Source organism: Manihot esculenta, chromosome 12 (genome assembly GCF_001659605.2).
Source record: "Manihot esculenta cultivar AM560-2 chromosome 12, M.esculenta_v8, whole genome shotgun sequence".
NCBI lineage: Eukaryota > Viridiplantae > Streptophyta > Magnoliopsida > Malpighiales > Euphorbiaceae > Manihot > Manihot esculenta.
In genome coordinates this window covers 11637490-11662444 of record NC_035172.2, presented here as the reverse complement: position 1 = coordinate 11662444, position 24955 = coordinate 11637490, and the positions used below count along the sequence as shown (strand labels likewise).

General features: G+C 33.4%; 1 protein-coding gene across 2 annotated transcripts; it reads left to right on the top strand.

Annotated features, from left to right (window-relative positions):
- The first annotated feature begins 2914 nt into the window (after positions 1 to 2914).
- On the top strand, positions 2915 to 24884 carry LOC110628123 (cleft lip and palate transmembrane protein 1 homolog). Of its 2 annotated transcripts, XM_021774626.2 has the most exons (12): positions 2917 to 3395; positions 4696 to 4842; positions 5025 to 5139; positions 6691 to 6785; positions 7490 to 7593; positions 12027 to 12064; positions 12531 to 12766; positions 20581 to 20674; positions 20780 to 20970; positions 23258 to 23477; positions 23939 to 24106; positions 24360 to 24884. In XM_021774626.2, exons 1-12 carry the CDS (start codon positions 3201 to 3203, stop codon positions 24506 to 24508), a joined length of 1752 nt encoding a protein of 583 aa, XP_021630318.1. In that variant the 5' UTR covers positions 2917 to 3200; the 3' UTR covers positions 24509 to 24884. The 2 variants fall into 2 exon arrangements, with proteins under 2 accessions (XP_043804556.1, XP_021630318.1); XM_043948621.1 differs by lacking the exons at positions 20581 to 20674; positions 20780 to 20970 and having other exon boundaries at positions 2915 to 3395.
- Positions 24885 to 24955: the final 71 nt, after the last annotated feature.

Here is a 24955-nt window from a genome sequence, read left to right as displayed (position 1 = left end):
AATGAGAAAACTTGGTCCTCTTATTTTTAAATCTGAAATTTTTTCTGCTACTATCAAGTTCTATACAATTTGTCGATTTGCCGAGTTGGTTTGGGCAAATTCATTGTCTGAAAATGCTATGCAGGTTTGGATAGTTTCAGGTTTTTGTGTAGTCCCTAGCTTCTATGCAATACAATGGAAGTTTGCCCAAATCGACTGGTCAAGTCAGTTTTTACACTTTTAAACCGCTTTTCATCAAATCTTTTTCTCTTTATATTTTTCTATAAAACATAACCAAATTTATAAAATTAGCTAGAAAAATACTTAATTAAGTGCTAAAAATAGTATGAAAAATGTGTCAAAATTACGTTCGATTAATGCTCCTAGTTAGAAATCATTTAGCAATGTATCTCATATTTCAGTAAAAAAGAAACTAGTGGTGAAAGTGTTTTACAAGCTAGTCAATAAAGGCTTACAGCTTGAGTTATCTAATACAGGTACTTTGGTAGTATAGATGAAGGTGATACCTGTGTTTCTGGAACAAGTGGTACAGAAACAACACGAAGACCAAGAATTGGTAAAAATAGCACTAAATGTTCAACAAGGTAAAGATAGTAAATTTAGGTTTGACAGTAGAAGTATCCTCCATTATGGCAACAAATTATGTGTACCAGATGACATAGATTTAAAAGAAGACGTTAAAAGAGAAGCTCATAATGCCAGGTACAGTGTCAACCCTATAGCTACATGTACTAAGACCTAAAGAAGGTGTATTGGTGGCTTTCTATGAAAAGGGAACTGGCTCAGTTTGTATTAGCTTATGAGATTTGTCAAAAGGTAAAGATGGAGCATCAGAAGCTAACCGGAATGCTCAACCCACTACCAATTCTAGAATGGAAATGGGAGCACATGGTAATGGACTTTATAGTTGGTTTACCAGCGACATCCAACAGACACGACTCTATATGGATAATAGTAGATAGACTGACCAATCTGCTCACTTTATTCCTGTTAGGAATGGTTACTTTATGGACAAGCTGACACAGACCTATGTAGAGGAGATCATCAGATTGCATGGGGCTCCAGTTTCTATAGTATTGGATAGGGGACAATAGTTTACCTTCAGGTTTTGGTAGAGTCTGTAGAATATTGTGGGCACAAAGTTATATTTTTATACTACCTTCCACCCATAGACTGATGGACAATCAGAAAGGACCATCCAAACCATAGAAGACTGTTGATGATGTATATGCCTGACTTTGATGACTTACGGAAGCAATATTTGCCATTAGTAAAGTTTTTTTACAATAATAGTTATCATGCTAGCATTGGGATAACTCCCTATGAGGCTTTGTATGAAAGTGCAGATCACCTGTTTGTTGAGAAGCAGTAGGAGAGAAGGCTTTAATAGGATCAAAATTAGTAGAGATCACTAAAAGAGTGGTGTCCATTATCAGAGAAAGAGTTAAAACAACAGTGAGTAGGTAAAAAAGTTATGTAGACATATGTGGGAAGCAAGTTGTGTTTTCAGGAGGGAGATATGGTATTTCATAAGGTGTCTCCTATGAAAGGGGTGATTCGCTTTGAAAGGAAATGTAAACTACCTCCAAGGTACATTGGACTCTTCAAAATCTTGTAAAAGATTGCAAATGTATCTTACAAGTAAAATTTACATGCTTCTATGGAGAGAATCCATCTAGTTTCCATATTTCTATATTACAAAAGTTCGTGTCAGATTCAGATAAAATTCTTAATGAACTTGATGTAAATATCTTAGGAGATCTCACTTATGCTGAGCAGCCGGTACGAATTGTAGACACGCATATCACAAAGTTGAAAAACAAAGAAATCTCGATTATAAAAATTTTATGGAATCACCATAATATGGAAAAATGTACTTGGGAGATCAGAGAGTCGATACTTAAATAATACCTCATCTCTTTTGAAGTAAGTTGTTAGGTAGTTTTATGTGCTCATTTAATGCGTATACTATATGTTTTATATGTATGATTGAATATTTGAGGACAAATGTTTTAAGAGAGAAGAATATAATATTCAGTTAATTCTAATATCAAAATTCTAAATTTTCGATGAAATCTCTATTAGAATTTGAAATTTTTGAATCGAAAATTTTAAAAGAGTAAAATGGATTTTTACAAAAGAATTTTAAATATTTAAAAAACAATTCAAAAGTTTCAATATTCAGCTGCCGGCCTTCCATATTTAATCATCGAATATTAACTGGTAGGCCCACCTATAAAAGGGTTTTCTTTCTCGAAAATGAAAAATATTTTCTCTCGATTTTATGGAAATGTTAATCCAGCCTAATTCTTGATGCTTTTAAGTTTTTATTTCTTCAATCTTTTTTAAAAACTCTTAATTTTTCATTCCGTTTTGAATGTTAAGGTTTTGAATTTAAAAGCTATAAGTTTAAAGTTTTTCAAAATCTATTCTTCCTTTCTCCTTGTTGTTATACAAGAATCTATTCAAGATAGGCTCTAAATTCGATCCATATAGAAAAAAATGAGTTCAAAATAGCTAATAAAATAAAGAAAAAAAAATACTATTTAATTCATGTAATATTAAAAATTTATTATTTAATCACTCAATTTTAAAAAATATATTAAAATATTTCTAAATTTAAAAAACTTACTTATTAGTTCATACAATTAGATATTTAAGCTAATGTCAGTATCTTAACACTAAAATTATCTTATATTAAATAATCAAAATAATTGAGGAAAAAATTTTAGACTTTTCTCTTATTTTTAATAGTTAAAATTTATGAAAAACAAATTTTTGAAAAATTTAAAAATATTTTAATTTATTTTTTTATAATTGAGAGGATAATTAGTGATTTTTTTTTTCACACCAATCGGATTAATTGTAATTTTCCTTAAAATAAATAAGTAATTTCCGCAAAGAGGAAGGTGTTTAGAGCAGAGGTGGCGTGGGCGGTCTTATTAGTTTAAGATTCCCAAAGCTCCATCTTAGCTTCAAGCACTGATTACCCACCATCGCTTCTCTTCCACATCCAGCTCTATGCTCCAGCCCAACCCTAAAGAGATATTTTCTATTTGATTAGAAAAGCAGAATAAAATATATTTCGTTTCCCATTTCGATTACATCATCTGTAGCTATACCCATATACACCTCCTTTCCTTCTATTCCTTCTCTCTCAGAGGCTGCAGCCACTATTGTTCGTCTGAGAGGGAGAGGATATGGCACCGCCGGTAGCAGCAGCCCAGCAGAGACAGCAGCAGCAGCAGCAGCAGCAAGGGGGAATAGGGCAGACTATCACCGGAATCATTAGAATTGCTGTCTTTTGGTATTTTGCTTCCAAATTCTTCGCGCCTAAGAGACCCTCCGATCCTTCCCATCTCATCTCCAATCTCTTCCAAAAGGGAGATTCTCTGGTAATCCATGCATTCCTTTTCTTTATTCTTCTTCGTTTTATATGTATACATGATGTCAATTTTTACGTGATCCGGCCTCTCTCATGCTCGCTCGTCGCCCTTTTTTTATATTCCCTATTTCGAAGTAAAGTTTTTTGTTCACCTCCCTTGTTGTAGTTAGTTTAGGGTTTATTGTGGTTGCTGATACATGGTTTAATTTTATTCTTTTTATTCGAACGCTTTTTGGTTGATTTTTGTCAGCTCAGGAGTTCGAAACTAACAGCTAATGATAATTTTAGAATGGAGGCTTCTACTTATGTAAACAGTTATTAATGAAGAAATGCTCTTTGTTAATTTTTTTTTTTAATTTTAAAGATTAAAATTATTCAGATTTTTATGATTAAAAATTAATTTTGAAAAATATGTTTAAAAATTTAATCACTTTTTTATGCTTTTTTATTATTGGAAATAAATTTTTAAATAATATTTTAAGTATAGCAAAATTATAGTGTAGTTTTAGTTATAGAAATGTAACTATTTTCTATTTGAAAAAGAATGAGAAAATAATACTTTTCTTATAAAGAAAACAGTTTAATTTCGTTTAATTTTAAAAAACTGAAAACTTATTTTCTGAGTTTTTCATTTGGAAATTATCACATGTGAATACAATTCTATGTTTTCCTTTTAGAACCTTTTCACCACAAGAGAACAAGCTCAGAATTTTCATTTTATTTGCTGATGCATCAACCAAACAATGAGACAGAACATCAGTCTCATGTATTACTTAGTTCATATATTGGTGGAGTATTTTAGCAACTAAATTGCCAGCACCTATCAGAAAGTCTCTTGAGGTCTGGAAGTCTATTGGTGCAAAAATTTTGGGAAATGTCCTAGTATTGTGTTTTGGATGTTGCAAGGAACAGTATCTTAGATGAGATAATCATAGGCATATATGCTTGGCAGATGCCATTGCAATCTTACAACTTATAATCTTCCTAATATCTGTCCATGTGGGTTGCTGAGTTCTCATTTCCTATACATATCAACAAACATGTATAAGACAGATATAGCAAGGTCATAGAGTGGAATGGTGTAACATAAATATATAATTTAACAGAAATTTACTTATTGAAGAATAGTAGATTGCAAAGTAAAAATCTTCAGTTAAATTTTTTCTTAATACTATATAGGAAATATGTTGAAGAACACATCAGCATAATGTTCTGGTTGCCTTTTCATCATCATTTGTGTCTTGCCACTTTCTGTCAAATTTAGTGTTTATATTACCAAAATTATTCTAATTTACTGCATTTGCTTGCAGGATATGTGGTTTTATCTTTCTGAGCAGGAAAAATTTAATGACTTCAACAATGAAGGTGCACTTGTTTGGCATGAAACTAACATACCTTATGGTGTTTGGGGTCCAGAGAGTTCAAGGGCTCTTTCTATGAAGTACTATCCATCTGAGGTCCTATATTTTGCAAGCACTTGATTTAACTTCATATAATCACATTACAATTCTATAATTCTTTAGCACTTTGTATGAGATCTTTGGGTGCTTTTCAAGGATGCTTAATTAAAGAACTATGTTTCTTTTATTCTGTTCCTTTTTTTTTGTATCAAGTATGAATTCAGTGTTTCATCTTTCAGGCAGTGAAGCGAAATGGTACTGTTTATGGCCATGTTTTCTTTGCACGATCTGGGTATCCTCCAGACCCAAATGATCCAGAGTACCAACCTCTTTTTACTTTTGGAAAGACTCACCGTAAGATTGACTTCAACAAAATAAAATCCTTGTATTTTGATAACATGTTTGACCAATTTGTTCATTGCTAAAGCATTTGCAATGTTATGTTTGTCATTTTGTGGTTTAGCTTCTACATCAAGGTGTAAGCCTTAAAGCTAAATTTTTGCAGGATTAGCATTGATGAATTGCTGTAGTGAGATGTTGTCTTGGTATTACTGAGATTTTGAGTGTAAAACTTGTGTGCATTTCTCATTTCCTGCTTTCTATTGAGAGTCTATATGAAGATGTTAAAACTTAAAAGGAAAATTTGTGAAGAATATTATTAATGCATTGTTGAAGGGAATGGACTGTCCAATGCTTGCAGAGATTTTGGTTATAAAGCTGCATACAAATGCGATTGCCTGCTTTATTATTCTAAGTTAAATACAGAGATAGGATAGCTTGTGAGTGTAAGTTTAGTGTGGTGGAAAATGCATATTTGCTAAAAAGTGAAACACCTTTCAGTAAAAGCACGTCATGATCTTGCATTTCAATTTTTTTTTAAATTTCTTATTTTTCTCAGTGGTGAAAAATATTAGAGAGCATCAAAGAGATTTTTGTTGGGGGGAAGGGGAGGGGGATTTAAGTGCCATTGGTGAAAGCAAGAGAGGGTTAGATAAAAAGATCAGGCTTTTCGATAGAATTCTCCTAGGTAATGGTCATAGGGATTTATGAAATTGAGGAGAATTATTGAGTGATTTTTCTATTGTTCCTTGAGTGGTGAATGATATAATGGCTTTGTTCTAAAACTAGTGAACTTCCTGATGGAGTTTGGGGGTGGACACATATTATGGACCTCTTGGATATGGACTTGGTTTGTATGTTCGAATGAATGTTCAAAATTGGGGGATATATTTCCTCAAGTATAAAAGCTTTCTAATCTTAGTTAGATGAAGCATATATCCATGGAAGTTCATAAAAAGAGTGAATTTAGTGTGAAATCCTATTAGGTGTTTGAGGAAGAGAAGGAAAACACCAATCCTATGAAAATTTTAAGGATGTAGTGCCATTATCTTTTGTAGCAGACGATCTTAATGATTGATAATGTGATGAAAAGGTGAAAAGTTAGTTAATCATTTGCTTCTCCACTGCAAATGGTTGAGAACACTTGATAGTTGGTTTATGTCGTTCTTATTGACAATTGTGGAGATTAATTGTTGGAGGCATTGTGATTTTTGAACTAAATGAAAGAGTAGTATCATGACATTCCATTGGCAGTATTCGGGTTAACATGGGAAGAATGAAATTTCCATGTCTTAAAAAATTCACAAGATCATTAAATAAGTGTAAATAGAAGTTGATGTGGAAATTGAAAGTTTTTTTAATACAAGGCCAAGGGCATCTAGTTGCAATATCTTGCTTTTGTAAATCTTGTGAGGATCTTAAATTGCGTACTTGTAGCAAATATAGGTAACATAGTATTGTTAGTTTAATTTGTTTTACCAAATATGTATAGGTGGCATAGCCTTAATTTATCCAAATAATGGATTCTGAATTTCAAAGTACCCCTCACTTTTTCATCAATTTCAGCTGTTGTGATGTACTTACCCAAGTCAAAGGCAGACAAAAGGAGGAGTTTGTTGGGGAGCTCAAAAGGATCTGACGAGGCGGAAATTATCTCTCAGGTACTTTCTTAGCTTTATTTTTTCACAAATTATTTAAATATAATTTTGTTACTTGAGCTTTTTTCCATGAGAGAAGCTTAATATTGTATTCCTGTTATTTGTATTGTCTTTAGGCTGACTATATATATATATATATATATGTATGTATGTATATGTGTATATGTGTATATGTATATATGTATCCCCTTGTTTGTTATCTTATAATTGCATGTTCCCTGAATATATTTTGACTAATACATGTGAATTGCTATGGATAAGTTAATATTTTGAAGATTCTTAGTTTGATGTTTACAGAGGTGCCCCTTCTTCCATTCTTAAGTTTTAGAGTCAAATTCTGAAATTTCACTAGCTGCCTAAGTAGTACATGAGTGACGCAGAGTGAAGCTCAAAGAAACACTCCCCCATTCAATACACAACTATTTGAAAAGAGGAAGTATTTTTTATAAAATGACTTAATCGTTACCTTTTGTCTAGGAAAGTATTTTCCATTGATCAATTTTTTCGAGTGCCCTAAGTGTTAGAGAATGCAAAAATATTTTCCATGAAATAAATAGAGACAATCAAACAACGACATTATAATAAGAGGTGGAAATTAATCATTCAATATTTCTCATAATTCTATCTGCATAGCTTTGTTTATATTCTATGTGATTATTTTCTCTTTTATTCCCCATAACAATGCAGAATTTTTTTGGTTGATTCAGGTGGTTGATGATGGTGAAGTTGAGCCTAAAGATGTTGGCCCTGTTGAATGGGTTTCATATTGGAAACCAAATGTTACAATCAATCTGGTTGATGATATGACGAAGTGAGTATACTTCACTATCTAGCTTTTGGCAAGATAGATAAATAATATTCTGAAGAACTTTCTGCATATTTGATTTTTGAAATACCTTGCTAACATTAATTCTGGTTCTATAATTTACACAAAGTTAGATAAAATGACTGTACATGACGCTTACCTACTATATCTGCCTCATAAGTCTGGTTCCTGGGAACTTTAATCACATTATTTATTGGATACAAGAGTTTATGTGGACAAGATCCTTTAGGCATTTGATTTACTTACAATATGTATGCCAAAAGGGAGGAAGGGAAGGCAAGGGAAGGGAAATTTTTATTTTTTTGGACGTGGCTGGCATGGAAGGAGATACAAGTGGAAGGGAAAATATTTAACTTTTGATGTGTGGGCGACTAAAACTAAATAATAAAGGAGGAGGAGAAATATTTTTATTTTATTTAGATGGGTTGGAGGGGAAGGGAGTAGTAGTACAAAAAAATTGTTCCTTTCTTTTGATTGTGAATATTTTATACCCCAACTTGAGTCATAAATTTCAAATCCTAGGAGAATGAAAGGGAGTGTAAAAAAAGGATTCCAAACCAGATAACAAGGGGATTTCTCCTTGTTCTCCTCCCATCCCATTACGCTCTAGATGTGTGGTCTATGTCTAATGGTGAATGTGAAGGCAATGCATAGTCATGTGGAAATTGGAATAAAGATATTTGCTTTTCCGGATTTTGTTCATACATTCTTTTCACATAAAGGGAGGATCCGTAGCATGCTTTATTTTAGCTCCTAGATATTAATTGATCTAGCAATTTTCTTACACCAGTCAAGATTAATTTAGGGCAAGTTACAAATTAGTATTTGAGGTATGTCAAAAACAACAGGTCAGTCCCTGCCATGGTTTTAAATAAAGGCCGTAAAGTTATGTAAAGGCTGTTATATATGGGGTTTTGACCTTCCCGTTACCATTACACTCATAATCTGAAGGTAGAGGAAAATTTGTTAATGTAACAGCTGTTATGCCCGTTACTTAATGGTAAAGGTCGTTATTTGCTGTTATTTAACGATGATAGTCTATTATCTCATATTCTTTCTCATTAACTAGTGGAAGCAACAACTTTTGATCTTAATTTCTCTAGTTTTGCGAGTTTTAAACTATTATTTCTCATTTTCACTCTCAAATTTTTACAAAAGTTAGCTATCTATATACAAATCTTTCGCTTTTTCTCTCTTGAGCTATTATTATCGACTATCTTTCTAGTTTTGCACATCTATATCATACAAAGTTTAGTTATTTATCTTCGTTTTTATTTTTTACTTATTTATTGAAGAAAATTATGTTAGATGCCTAGTCTTTTTTGTAATTAAATTTATAGCATGAAGAATTATTATCCACTATATGTTATTTTAGCTTTAAATTGATTATTGCTAATGATGTCTAACAATAATTGAATTAATGTCTTTTATTTGGCGTATTTATACTCATTATTTGGTATGTATCTTAGTTATACTCATATCATTAAACATCTTTTCATTCTATGAACTTTGCAAAATTTCTTTTGAAAAATTTGCATAGCGATAGACCGTTACCATTATGTTACAACCGTTATACGCTTGTTTCCATTACCTGCAACCACGATCGTGGCCAAGACTGCGATTTAAATCCATGGTCCTTGCATTTTTTTCCTTTTCTTTTTTATGATAAACAAGTTAGTCCCAAAGTTTTCATTTTGTGAAAAAAGAGTTGATGCAAATGGCCATTACATTCAAATAATTTGAAACAATTATCAAACCTTATTTTGCTAACGAAATGGTCCTCATGGTTTTAAAGAATGTAACATAACAACCATTATTTCAAAGGAACCGTGGCTGTTAAGGCCATTATTTCATGGCAATAATAATTGTGTCAGTAACGGCCATAGCCTTATGGTGATTACTAGCCTCGACTCAATTGCCATAACGACTGTTACCTTCATTTGATGGGTAGAATCTTTAGAATTGCTATAGGAGGTAGCGTGTATGTAGTGCATGAATTATTGAAGTAGAAGACACTTTTTTCTTCATATCTTGAAGCCTTCCACTTTCCTCCCAAGCCAAATTTACCCTTTTTGATTTCTCTCAAGTTTATCTAAATTTAACTTCAAGAATCTTCTAGTGCTATTAGTCAACTTTTCTACAATTTCTTGTGTTGAAAGAGCTCAAATCATCCAAGATACTAAGTGATTTTGAAGGGCTATTTTTCAACAATTTTTAGATATTTTTAATAATTTTTTAGTGAATGCATAAGTAAAAGTGACAGAAATTGGAATGTTAGTTTAGAAATCTAGAACATAAGTTTAATTATAATTTCAACAATGTTTTAGATATTCTTGAATCATTTTTTAGTTTTTAGTGAATGCATCAGTAAAAATAATTAGAAGTTAGAATATTAGATTAGAAATATAGAACTTTAGAAGTTTAGAATTATAACCTAATATCATTATAGAATGTTAGATTAAAAATGTAGAACTTTAGAAGTTTAGAATTATAACCTAATATCATTACTACTAATTATTAAATGAGTTTTGTGCTCCTATAAGTTACAATAAATGATAACTTAGTATTGAGTATGAAATATAAATGTAGAACTTACAAGATTAATAATTTATGAAAAATAGGTAGTAAGAATAAAAATGAACATGCCCTTAAATTAAAATGTGGTTTCTTCAAATAATTTAAATGATTTTGCATAGTGTAAATGCTAAATGCTCATTCTAGTGATAATTGAGATTAGTTGTTATATATGATGTTTAAAAAATTATAGATTGTGTTTATTGAATATACGTGTACTTATTATGAAGTTGTATAACTTACTTTTGACTATACTTTTAAATATTTGCTAATTTCATGAACTTTGTAAATTTTTTCAAAAAAATTTGTGTAGCGACATGCTGTTACTGTTACGTAATGACTGTTCCAAGCCTGTTTCGTTACTTGTGCAACAGCGACTTGAAACCATGATGGTCCTTCTATCTAAATCTTACGTTTAACTAATTTATTTATTTAAATTTGAGAAAAGCATATTATTTGAAAGAAAAAATAGTATTATTTTCTAATTAACTACTAGTGGTTTATATTTAAATAATGAAATAATTAAATATTTTAATTATGTAAATATTGATGTACTATTATTTAATTATAATTGTTTGAGATTTTATATTTAAAAATAATTAATTGTTAAATATAAAATTCAGATGATGGGAATACTTTGTTAACAAAATAAAAAATTTGAGATGGCTTACCTTGATAGAAGGAGCGAGTATAATGGTTCTCGCGATAGTGATTAGAGTCTTTAATTTAATCATAGAGACTTTTACAACAAAGGGACATGTACAAAGATGATATGATGTAGCTCTTGATAAACATTTTTATTCTTTAATACTTTACGAATTTATCCCAATAGGGGAAGGATGGATAAGAGTATTCTAACTAAAAAAATTGATTTTTTTTTTATACAAGTGGGAGAGTATGACACACTGCTAATTCTCGAGCAGCAGGAAATAAATTCCTATTCTGTCAATATTGCTGCATAATTAGTTTTAGGTGTTTCCTATTCAAGTTAGGAATAGTTTTAATGTTTTCTTAATCTATTTTAGTTTCCTATCCTGTTTAGGCTTTTATTATATCTTTCTATATTGTTTAGGACTTTAGTTATTTTCTATTTTATTTAGAATTCCTTTTATTAGTGAATCAAGTGAATTAATATGAATCGACTAAGACATCACCCATTTCAATGAATTGTCATTCTTTTCCCTCTACCTCTTCTTTCTTTTTCTTCTTTCTTTGTAGTTAATTTACTTACCTAATTATGGTTGTCAAGTTATGATAATTTATATTAATAATATTAGAACCTGCAATCTTTTTTTACTATTTTAATTATTTGATCAAATTTAAATGAGAGTTTCAACACACACAGAGACATATATATAATGATAACTATTGTCTAAAATTCTAGAGTCCATAATTTATCACGTAAAACTATATAACATTAAAAGTACATATTATTCTATTATAAAGTACAACCTTGCACCTTGTCCCTTGTGCTTAGGCTCTAGGACTCTTGGTGCCTTTTGTATGCTTTAAGCCTTTGACAACTATGGTGGGCAACAATTTTACTTCAATAATTCTGTATAGCGGTAAAAGGGATTTGTGTGTATGCATTATGAAATCATACAAGAAAAGCAAGATGCAGCATTTGATGCGTGCTATCTATGAACACTTGTAAACACAAACACTTATTTATTTATTTATTTTAACTGATCTGTTTAAGAATAATGAGAATTATTCTAATAGTTATTACAATGGTGAATTGGAGCATCTGTTTTCATTTAATTTATGTTGTGCACTATTATTTTCACTTTTTTTTTTTATGGGAATATGCTAATTGTGGATTTTCTCTCTCTGTCTCTGTGCAGATACCCACATAATTCTGTACCACCAAATATTGCTCCTTGTATCCTTGAATTCTATGATTTACAAACAAGGATTTACTTTTCATGTGTTTGTTTTATATACCTGGAGGTACTTTCAATATGCATCTCCTAGTGAGGACTATACTTAATTTTTAAGTTCAGAGTAAATGAATAAGAAATGGAAGTCTAGTTTGTTGTTCTGGCCTAGTCTTTGTTCTAATACATCTATTTTTTTTTGACAATATTAGAAATAAATAACTTGCTATAAGCCAGAGGAGAAAACATCTCAGAAATTAAAAATTGGAGAGTTCACCATATTGATTCTCATATTTGTATTTTTTGTGCATACATGAGAGACAACATAAAAGTAGAAGTAACAAGGGGTTAAGGCAGTCCTAAGTATTTTGAAGTAAGATCTAGTTGATGTGTGTTAAGCTTGGTAGACAACTTGAGTAAAAATAATCTACCACTTCAGCCTTGGATTTCTTGACTTTAAATTTTTTGCAGACTTGAATGTTGAGCCTAGTACAGGGAATTACTACCCCACCATATTTTTCAATGAATTTTGGTTGCTTAGAGATAAGCTGATCCCAGTCAATGAGACAGTGACAGAATTGCCACTTAATCTGGAGGTGGGCCCTATAAGCATGACAAAATGGCAACTATTCCTGCAGATTGATCAGTCATTTCAGATTCATCGCAGTTACGGAAGCATGCTTGAAGGCGAGGCTGATGAACTGAAGGTATTATTGATTTGTTATATAATTAAGTTGGGTCTGGTCAGAGACTCCAGATTTAATTATGACGCTCACATCTATTTTCACGAGCATTGGTGGTTTATGATGTTTTTTAATTTCACTTTGAAGTTTTGTTGGATCAAAGACAATAATGGCAGTCAAAAGTTTAAAAAGATTAATTTGCTAAATTGACGTGGGCATCTTGGGCTATGGGAATTGCGAACAAATTATGACTATTAAAAAAACTTTATTATCCTCACAGGGGATCAAGATCTTTTAAGTTTTATTCTAGGAAGCATATGCTCATTTAAGTTTTATGGGAGTTCGAGCTTTTGGATTTTAGGCCTCCAAGTGTCAACCCTCTAGTTTATTCACACGAACCTCCATATCCAAGAGATCCCTTTCTTTGGCCTCCTCCATCCTCTATGGTCACTTAAGCTTGGCCAATGAGAAATGAATATAGGAAGGAATTTTCTCTCACAAAGGATTTGGGTTATTGGTTTTGAGAAATAATTCCTCCAAACAACAAAATTCATGGGTAACAACTTCTAATGTCCCATGAGTTTAGAAACTGAAGAATTTTGGGAAATTTTAGAGTATTCTTGTATTTCACTCTAGATCTTTATAATGGGTTTACATGACTACTTATACACAAAGAATTATAACTAAACAGAAAGCAAATAATCAAATAATAACTATAGAGATAATTAAGGATCTCAATCAAATCAAATCATATTCCTAAAATTAGCAAATTAGTCAACACTCCCCCCTTAAATTGGTGCATAGATGTCGCACATGCTAACTTGCAAATTAGATTATCAGATTATGATAGATCTTATTGTTGAGCCCTTTAGTAAACACATCTATAAGTTGCTCAGTAGAAGTCACATGAACTAAGCTCAAGACACCATCTGTTAATTTTTCTTTAATGAAGAGCCGATCAATCTCAATGTACTTCGTTCGGTCATGTTGGACTGGATTTTGTGCTATACTGATAGCAGCTTTGTTGTCACAATACAAAGTTATCTTGTCTTTCTCGAGCAACCTCAACTCTTCCAATAACTTCTGCAACCATAAGAGTTCACACACACTTTGGGCTATTGCTCTGTATTCTGCTTCAGTACTTGTGTTTTAGCTTTTATCAAATATACCTAAGCCATCTGAGTGCAACAATTAATAAAAGTGACAAATTATTGGTTATTAGACAATGATGCAATATTAGTAGGCCCCCAAACCTCAGAATGAATATTCACAAAAGAAATTGTACTTCTATTATAACTCAAATGATAGGAGTTTCTAGTGTGTTTAGTATACTCACAAACATCACAATAAAAACCCAAACGAGTTTTGACAAACAAATTAGGATAGAGTTTTTTTAGGAACAAAAAAGAATGGATTCCTTAACCACCTTTGTCACTGTATTATTTCATGATTGATGTTTTTATTTTCTCCAAAATAGGCTTGAAATACTGTAGAACTTAGACGCCCTTTCAATATATATAAGTCATCATTCAGTGTGCCATTGCTAATTCTCTTCCTTGTGTGAAAGTCTTGAATAACACAATGATCAAGAAATAATTCAATTTACAGTTTAGAGAATTGGTGATAATACTGACAGATAAAAGGTTGATAGAAAAATGAGTGATATGAAGAACAAACGATATTTTACTATTAGGAGCACAAATAACAAAACCTATTCTAAATAGAGGCGTAAAAGAGCCATCAACAATTCTGACGATCTTTGGTTAGGGAAGGAAAATAATTAAGAAAGCCTTTAAAATAGCATGTCATGTGTCTATTCGTTCTAGAATCAATAATTCATGGGACAGTACTAAGAGAGGAATCATTACCCGACTTTACTAAGTTAGATGTGGCATTAGAAGGGCTAGTGTCAATATGAGACAAAGATGATTTTGACTTTGAATTTCACGAGAGGAAAGGAACTCAACAGTAGTTGTTTCCCTAGGAGACTCTTTCAAAATTTCTAATAAATTAGCTTGAGCTCTTGTGGTGCCTCATTTCTCCCTTGGTCTCTAATGGGACGACCATGTAACTTTCAGTTAGTCTCCTTAGTATGCCTTTGCCTAATATGCTTTGGTTTTCTACAATAATCACAATGCAGATGATCCTTCTTAGAGTTGGGGATCTTTGGTGGGACCAAACTAGCAGTCAACCCAACTTTTTCAACCGGTATAGTGTAGAGCATAGCATTCTTTCGACTTTTCTCTTATTGAACATAGGCATCTACATGTTCCAGTGAAGGGAAAGGATCTTTATCCAAAATTGGGATCCTAATTGGATCATATTCATTATTCAAGCTTGCAAGAAAATTATAGACTCACTTCTTCTCAATCATTTTTTGGAATTTGATTGCATTCCTACTGCAGTCTTCCTAGAAGTGTTGGTAGTAATCAAGCTCCTGCCACAAGTCACATAGCTCGGAATAAAATTAGGACTGTAATCTCTCCTTGCTTAGTACTATGGATTTTATTCCGAATATTATAAATTTGGGCATTATTCTCAATTTGGGAATAAGTCAAAGACAAAGGCCGCCATATTTTTGCAGTAGTATTGAATAATAAATAAGACTTAGAGATCTGGGGTTGCATAAAATTGAGTAATCAAGTCATAACCAGACAATTGTTGAGTCCCATTGCGCATAGCTTGGATTACTGACATTCGATTGCCATTTATTATTAGTGATATGGCCCTATAATCCTCTAGCCTTGATAAACAATAAACAAAATCTTGACTGAACAAGACAATTGTTCTCATCAAGCTTTACGAGACAGGGTTATCATTTACTTGGAATAAGGGCTTTCTTTTCTACTGCCATGAAATTAGGAATGAAATTAGAAAAGAAAGCCGATGGAAAATTTACTGTGAAAACCAAAGAGACACCTTACCCACAATAAATGAAGCCAAATACAGCAGAAGGATACCGAAAAAATTGAGAGGTCGTCGTCGACATCAATCGAAAAGCAAAACGATGCCGAAAAGGATTGTCATGTGCCGAGAAAGGTAGCGTGTGCGATGCACACACTGCGATCTCGGCTGTCAGAGTTGACACATCGGCTGGCGAGGGGATTTTGGTGATGTAACAAGATAAGAAATAATTGGGTAATTTCAGTATATTTTTCTATTGAAGTAAGTGGGTATATATATACAGATTACAAGGTCTTGTTAAGGGAACCCCTAATAACCCTCTCTCAATCAATTAGCCTATGATTACATAAATACAGATTATGTTCACTCTGACACTCCCCTCAAGTTGGATCATAGACATTTATCATGCCCAACTTGTTAGAAAGATATTCTATTCGAGGCTCATTTAAAGTTTTGGTGAGTAGATAACCAGTTGCTTTCCTGTTTTCACATAACTGGTGGAGATTATATTTTCTTGAATTTTCTCATGAATGAAATGACAATCAACTTCAATATGCTTAGTCCGTTTATGGTATACTGGATTTGAAGCAATGTGAAGAGTAGCCTGATTATCACACTAAAGTTTCACGGGTGATGCAACATCCATACCAACTTCCTTCAACAGATGATTTATCCACATAATCTCACAAGTGGATTGAGCCATGGCCCTGTATTCTGACTTAGCACTGGATCTGAATACCACATTTTGCTTCTTACTTTTCCAAGACACTAGGTTTCCTCCAACAAATACACAGTAGCCTGTAGTCGACCTTCTATCACTTTTGGATCCCGCTCAGTCAGTATCATAAAAACACTCAAGTGCAGTATGTTCATGATCTCTGTAGAGTATACCGAGTCCAGGAGTCCCTTTTAGATAACATAGAATTTGTTCTGGAGCGGCTCCATATTTCACCGTAAGTGCAGACATGAACTGCCTTACAACGATTACTGCAAAAGCAATATCTGGCCGAGTCATTACCATAAGGTAGTTCAGTTTTCCAACCAACCTCCTGTACCTCTCTGGATTATCATAAGGGTCTCCGTCATCTTTTGTAAGACATATATTAGGAATCATTGATGTGCTACATGGTTTAGCTCCCATTTTCCCAGTTTTTGCAAGTCAAGGACATACTTCCTTTGAGATAGGAAAATTCCCTTTTTACTCCTCAAGACTTCGACTCCTAAGAAATATTTAAGCTAACCCAAGTCTTTGGTATGAAAACTCGTATGCAAGTAGATTTTGAGAGAAGAGATCCCTGTATTATCATTCCCTGTAATGACAATATCATCACCATATACAATAAGGAGAATAATACCAGTATCTGAATTTCTACAGAAGACTGAATGGTCACACTTGCTTTTTTTTCAACCCAAATTTTTGAACAACTTCACTGGACTTGCCAAACCATGCACGGGAACTCTGCTTCAAACCATACAAAGATTTCTTCAAATGACAGACTTTCCCATACTCCTCCTGAGTAACAAACCCCAGCGGTTGCTCCATATACACCTCCTCTTGGAGGTCACCATGTAAAAATGCATTCTTGATATCTAATTGGTGTAAAGGCCAATGTTGAGAAGCAACTAGGGAGATGAATAGGCGAACTGAGGTCATTTTTGCCACAGGAGAAAAAATGTCAGAATAGTCAATGCCATAGGTTTAGGCATAACCTTTGGCGACAAGACGGGTCTTAAGCCTCGCTATGGAGCCATCTGGATTCTGGATTGACTTTGATGGCAAAAATCCATTTACAGCCCACAACCTTCTTGCCAGAGGGTAAATCAACTAGTTCCCCATAATGATTTTTATCTAGAACCTTGATCTCCTCAAATATTACTTCACGCCATTCAGAATGAGTCAGGGCCTCTTTAACTGTCTTAGGCAAAGAAATGGAATCTAGAGAGACAATTAAGGAAGTAGAAGGAGAAGGAGACATGTGATCATAAGACAGAAAGTTAGCAATAGAATAGATAGATTTACACTGCCATTTACCTTTACGAAGACTAATGGGGAGGTCAAGGTCACTCGGTGGTGGATCTGATGGAGAAGAAGATTTTGATGCAGGACATCTGTCATCAGATACTAGTCTCCGCGAGTAAACTTGAACAACTGACGGTTTAACAGGAGACTACTGAGTATTAGAAGGAATGTTATCATCAGATTGTACAGCAGAAGGCATACTCGAAGAGGTCCCACCATCAGATATGATTCTATAGATGAGCCCCTTATCATCATCCTCTTGATCAGGAGAGGGTTGTGCAATAGGATAAAAAGGAACTTGCTCAGAAAAGACTACATTTGTTGAGACCAGATACTTGTTGAGGTCTGGAGAGTAACACCGATACCCCTTCTGAAGGCGAGAATATCCCAAGAAAACACACTTTAAAGCTTTAGGATCAAATTTAGTCACATGAGGTCTGACATCCCGAACATAGCAAGTACTGCCAAACAGTCGTGGTTCGAGAGGAAATAATAGTTTTTTAGGAAAGAGGACATTATAAGGAGTATTACCGTTTAGTACTGCGCATGGTAGGCGATTAATGAGAAAGCATGCATTAGAGACAACATCAGCCCAAAATTGCTTAGGAACTTGCATTTGAAACAACAGAGCTCTAGCAGTCTCAAGGAGATGATGATTCTTTCTTTTAGCTACCCCATATTGAGCGGGTGTATCAACACATGACGATTGGTGAAGAATACCATGTTGAGTCATATAAGCCTAGAATGATTTTGACATATATTCTTTAGCATTATCGCTCTGCAAAATTTTCATAGAAACATTAAATTGAGTCTTGATTCAGCACAAAAGGCAGAAAAATGAGAAAACACTTCTGAACGATGCTTCATAAAATAAATCTAAGTCATTCTAGAGTATCATCCACAAAAGTGATAAAATATCTGAATACGGTCTTAGATCCAACCGGACATGGGCCCCAAACATCTGAATGAACTAATTCAAAAGCAGACTCAGCTCGTTTATTGACTTTAGGACTTAAAGAGCTTCGATGATGTTTTGCAAAATGACATGACTCACATTCCAGTAAAGATACCTCATGAAATTGAGGGCATGACTTCTTTAAAACCAGTAAAGAAGGGCATGACTTCTTTAAAACCAGTAAAGAAGGGTGTTCCAACCGACAATGTGCTTTAAACGGAGACACGACATTGGAGCAAGCAACAGACTGAGGTACCCATGCATCCAATATGTAGAGACCTCCAGATACATGTCCTTTACCTGCTTCGTCATAAGATCCTGAATGAGATAATGATCAGGAAAAAAAAGAAACATAACAATTTAGGTCTTTGGTAAGTTTACTCATAGAGATTAAATTAAAGGCAAGATTAGGTAAACTTAGCACAGATGATAGGGTAATAGAAGAAGTAGGTTTAACAGTCCCAGAACCCTCAACATTATAGGTTGACCCATCAACTATAATAGCAGGAGGAGAAGGTGCTTTATGAGATCGAAAGCTAGTAAAAATATGATGATTACTTGTCATGTGATTCGTGGCACCAGAATCAATGACCCATTTATATGAAGAGGAAATAAGACACGTTTTACTTGTCTCAGCCACTACTGAAGACGTTGGAATAATTTTAATAATATGGGTCTTGCTGTCAAAAACCATTTCAATCAAAATTTTGTATTCTTTTACCTTGAAACGAATTAAAGAAAGATAACAAAATCTAACCCAGTGAATAGTATAAAAAAAAAAACGCCTCCACCCAACACGTAAACGGCAAATGAACCACAGATCTGATAAGAGGGCTGCAAGACAACTTCGTGTCCTCCCTAGGTGGATGGTGAGAGACAAATATTACACTAGATGGGTAACACAAAAGAACAGGAGCTCTAAGTCTCAAAAAATTTAAAACTTGATGAGAGAGAAAAATTAAATCTCTACGAGAATGACTCTGATACCATGTAACAATATAAAAAATAATTGGGTAATTTTAGTATATTTTTTCATTGAAGTAAGTGGGTATATATACAAATTACGAGGTCTTGTTAAGGCAACTCCTAATAATCCTCTATCAATCAATTAGTCTATGATTTCGTGATCTTCTATAATTATATACAGATTATGTTCACACTCTAACAGACGGCTCTAACGGTAGCGGTGAGGGTGGAATAAGGATCTAGGTGGGAGAGTACTAAAATGGGTGAGTTGGGGTTTCTTGGGAGAAATTGATAAAATTGGCAAAAATTGGGCACCAAATCAGGATCAATGCTCTGTTACCATGGAGGATTTCTGAGTGTTTATTTATATCTCCCTTAATCTTTACAAATCAGTTACATGTTTATTTATACACAAAATTGCACCCAAAAAAAGGAAGAAAATAATTACTAGATAATTTCCATGATTAAGGATCCTAATTTATGCAAACAAATCAGCCTCAAATCAACAACCAAATTAAGCCAATGGTAAATAATTTAAGTGCCACATATTCGATCTGCATATCTGCACAAGTGTTCACCGTATCTGACTAGACATCACATATCCTCAACATGAGACTCACTATTCTACTATCATTGGCAGCTTTGTGCTAATAAATAATGAGAGGTACAGGGTCTGTTCTAATAGATTAGATTCTATAATATGTGCTCAAATCCGAACAATTTTATTGAATATTGTAGAGGATTGTTCTATTTCTCATATTCTTAACTCTTTGAGAATGAAACTTCTACCAAACTACCAAAGAACTATTCTTATTAATCTAAGCCTATTACACTAACTAGAAATATTAAATTTGCTATGTTGGGAATTAATATTGTTTACAAAGTCTTAACTCTTATGATATGCTCTAGGGCATACTTTCCAACATGTAAAACTTAGCTAAAAATTTGTTTCCACGTTTTTCCTGAATGCTGACCATTGAATAATTTTTTCAGAGGGTCTTCCTGGAAGGAAATCCTTACCTTTTGGTGATCACCATGGTTGTTTCATTACTTCATTCAGTCTTTGACTTCTTAGCATTCAAGAATGGTATGACTCCCAATTCTTCTCTGTCCAACACTTGCTTCATGAATTGTGGAGTTTGATGCCTTCTTTGGAAGATAATTCTTTATTTAATATTTTTCAATTCTGCAGATATCCAGTTTTGGAACAAAAATAAGTCTATGGAAGGGCTTTCAGCAAAATCTGTTGTTGTGAGCTTTATATGTCAGCTCATCGTTTTTCTTTATCTACTTGACAATGACACTTCATGGATGATACTTGCAAGTTCTGGAATTGGTTGCTGTATCGAGTTTTGGAAAATAGGGAAAGCCATGCACATAGAGGTATTAATCATAATTCCAGATTGATTTGGTGCATTAATCCTTCTATCTATGTATGTGATGGTGAGGCTGGCGAAGATGAAACCTGTTACAATGGCATTTCCTGAAATTTTATGGATTCATGACTCCACCCTTGATATTTTTGTAGGCATATAAATTCATTTGAAATTCTGCATTCTTAATTTTATGTAATTAGTTATACTTGAGTAAAATTCTATCAAAATTGATAGAATTTGCCAATGAATTCTAAACTGGTGACCCTACAAATTTGACTTGACGTAATGCCCATAACCAAATCAAATTTCTGTTTCTACAAGTTCCTCTCCCTTCCTCCTCCATTTCACCATTCTAAAGTACACTTTCTGTCTTTCTTTTGTCATTCACATTACTCAATAGTTGCGGCAAACAAATTAGTGAAGCCATTGCAATTTGTCTTGGCAGACCAAAGTCTGCTAGTAACTTTGCCACCTTATCCAAATCTCCAAGCATTGAGGAGACATGTTTAATAGCACATGGGAAGTATCAACTATTTGTTTGTATATTATTTTATATTGTGGAATAATACATGTAACTGTAGTTTTGGAAAAGTAATTCCTTGTCCCAAATATAAAATTTATTTCTTTTAAAATGAAGTCTATATATAAGATACAAGGTACCAAATACGATAATTTATTTTCAAAAGGAAGAACTTTTATTTTTATGTCACATATGAGGAAGAAAAGAGAATGTACAGGGGGAAATATGTAATTGGTTTTGGAGGTTAGTAGTGGGTAACTTGGGAAATAGAAAATTACTTTTATAAAGTAGTTCTTCTATTATAAAGTAGTTCTCCAACTAGAAGTTAGTTATCCAGCTGGTATTCAGTTAGAATACAGCTATATAAGTGTAAAACATTTATGTAGAGAGCATTCTCAAATTTTAAGAGGGAAACGCTATCCTCTTCCTCCATAATTTTTTTTAATTTCTCTCTATTTCTGCTATCTTTCTCCAGTTATAGTCTATTTCTTCTCTAATTCTTCTTCCTCTTGAATCCTTTCTATTTTTTCTCTGTTTCTGGTTGGCAGACCTGATACACTAATTGGTATCAGAGCTGTGCTGAGAGTGGGTATTGTTGCTGATCTAGCTTATCAGAGTTGCAAGATGATTAGATCTGTGGTAGTGGGTGCAGATGCATTTAGGATGGATGGATTAGAAGAGCAAATGAGGATTATGCGGGAGGAATCCTGGAGAAACATGGAAAAATTGTTGGAGGAGGTGAAACAGAAATAGAGAGAATAAATATAAGGGGTCTGAGGAGGAGGAGGAGGAGAAGAAGAATTGGAGTATAAATAGAATAGAACTAGAGAAAGATAACAGAAATGGAGAGGAAATGAATAGCATTTCTCTATTAAAATTCCGGAATGCTCTCTATAGGTATATTTTAAACTTATATAGTTGTATCTGAATATGAGCTGGAGAACTACTTTATAAAAGTAATTTTTTATTTCTCAATTACCCACTACTTCGCTCCAAAACCAATTACTTATTCCCCCTTTACGTTTTCCTTCTTACTCCTATAATTTGTGATAGTTTATTGGTTTTAAACATCAAGTGGCTCACCTTGAAGTTTGATAAGTTTGAAACTAATTGGCCAAAGTACAGACTGAATGTGCCAAGAGATACACTCATGAAAATATGAACATGTAAAAATTAGTGCAGCTAGAAGCTAAATTATACTTGCTGAAAATGCATTATTTTTGTGAAGCTTTTTTGACATTTGGCTCAGTACGAGGCAGTGAAAGAAAAGGAAGGAAAGGAGTCTGAAGAAGCACGGGGATAAATTACATCCTTACTACATCCTCTCCCTATCACATTGAACTGTTTATTCTCACTTTTATTTTTAGTGGAGGATAAACTATATCCTCTTCCTATCACATTGAACTGTTTGTCATCACTTCTACTTTTTTGTGTGGCCTGGATATGTTCACTGGAGGGTGTCATTTTATTTGCTTGCCTTACACTGAATCTTTCCTCTGAATCCTGGAAAGAAAAAAAATTGTTTTATATAGTTTGCCATTTTTGTATATTGAATTCATGTCAACTGTTAAACATTTGTGTATCTGCACCTTGTGTGTGGGGACCATATGCCACAAGTGATGTTAGAACTTCTGCATTCCCATGTTCCTGCGCATGAACAGTGTTTTATCTGCAACATTGGACACATGCATGCTTGTATTGTTTACACATGCATGCTTTATTGTTCATCACATTGGGAGCATATACTTATTTCTTTTTTCAATTATGTCTCCAGATTGATAGAAGTGGAAAGATACCTATGTTGAGATTCCGAGATCGGGAGTCCTATGCAGGGAATAAAACAAAGGAATATGATGACCTTGCAATGAAGTATTTATCTTATGTGCTTTTCTTCCTTGTTGCATGCTCTTCTGTTTACTCGCTCATGTATGAGCGGCACAGGAGCTGGTATTCTTGGATTCTCTCTTCACTCACAAGCTGTGTGTACATGTTTGGTAAGCCATCAGTACCATCTGACCTTTCATCATGTTGAATATGTTTTGCTCACAGAAATTAGTATCTAGGTCCTTTACTACATATATCATTTGCATCTCCGCATCAAAATTTTATTGCATCTTAGCTGCCTTGGTTATTTTCTTTCAAATTCCAATTTTATTTGACTTTTAGTGCCGTATAGTTGTAGATTGCCATCTACTATATGTCATTAAAGGCCTGCAATATTTGAATTTTCTAATACCAGAGGATGTATGATGAGAAATATATTGGTCAAGTTCAAGAAGCTAGTTTCTTCTTAGTCGGAACATCTTGTTGTCTGTTTTTTTTTTTAAACCTATCTACTTTATTTACTCGAGTCAAATATGAACCGTACATGTTATGGTACCGAGGACTCCCCTTTTTCCTTTATTTTTGTGGCAAAAGGTTTCATAGCCTTCTATTAACGCCTATGTCATTGCAGGTTTTATCATGATGTGCCCTCAGCTGTTCATTAATTATAAGTTAAAATCTGTGGCTCATCTACCCTGGAGGCAGATGACATACAAGTTCCTGAATACCATAATTGATGATCTCTTTGCATTCGTCATAAAAATGCCAATACTACATCGGCTCTCTGTCTTCCGTGATGGTGAGATTATACTTAACATTTAGATTTGATTTGATATCGCAATTGTACTTAAATCTTAGTTGTAATTGAAAATTGAATGCATTAGTCCCTTTCAAAGTTCGAACCTGGACCCAACGAGCCAGTTTTACTGGCTTCTTAGCACTCGAGGAGTCAGAGACTAGTAAAGCCTGCTCTGTCACGCAATGAAATAGCCTTGCAGTCTCTCAAAAGTTTTAAGTTCCTAATCATTCGCATACTTGTTCCATTTTTGCAGATGTCATATTTTTGATATATCTATACCAGAGATGGATTTATCCGGTGGACAGGACACGTATAAATGAATTTGGTTTTGGTGGTGAGGATGAGCAGACCACCAGTGCAGATGTAACTCCTGCAGAAGCTGAAGAGAAGAAAACCAACTGAGTTGGGTTTTTAGTCGATCTTATGAAACTAAATTACAGAATATAACTGTAAAATCAGTAACTTTTCTTTTTTAAATTTCTTTTTCAAATATTAACATTAGAATGTTATTCCAGAAAAATGATTGGTTATATAGGCCGTCTGTTTTGCTTTAGTAAGAATTCTTGATGTTGGAACATATTGCAGTAGCGAGTATGTCGTCTTCATTTCCAGATAAAGGGAGATGGTGGTTTTGCTGTATGTAATAACTCATACCGACTCTAGAAACAGAATTGTTACGCTCGGTCAAAAGTTTTTTTGCCTGGTGGGTATTGCTGTTGTGATCCGAAGTATTTTTGGGTAATTTATAATATATTCTTGTGAGATTTGATTTTTTTAATTTTAATAATTTGTAACAAATTAATTTTTATAGTTTCAATATTTGTAATAATTTCATTATTTTCAACCTGG

Excerpts from the sequence above, each read along its gene's own strand:
- LOC110628123 (XM_021774626.2), top strand. The coding sequence starts at position 3,201 with ATGGCACCGCCGGTAGCAGCAGCCCAGCAGAGACAGCAGCAGCAGCAG. Across the intron at positions 12,767-20,580 it reads GCGAGGCTGATGAACTGAAG|AGGGTCTTCCTGGAAGGAAA; the intron begins GTATTATTGATT and ends TAATTTTTTCAG. Across the intron at positions 20,971-23,257 it reads GGAAAGCCATGCACATAGAG|ATTGATAGAAGTGGAAAGAT; the intron begins GTATTAATCATA and ends TTATGTCTCCAG.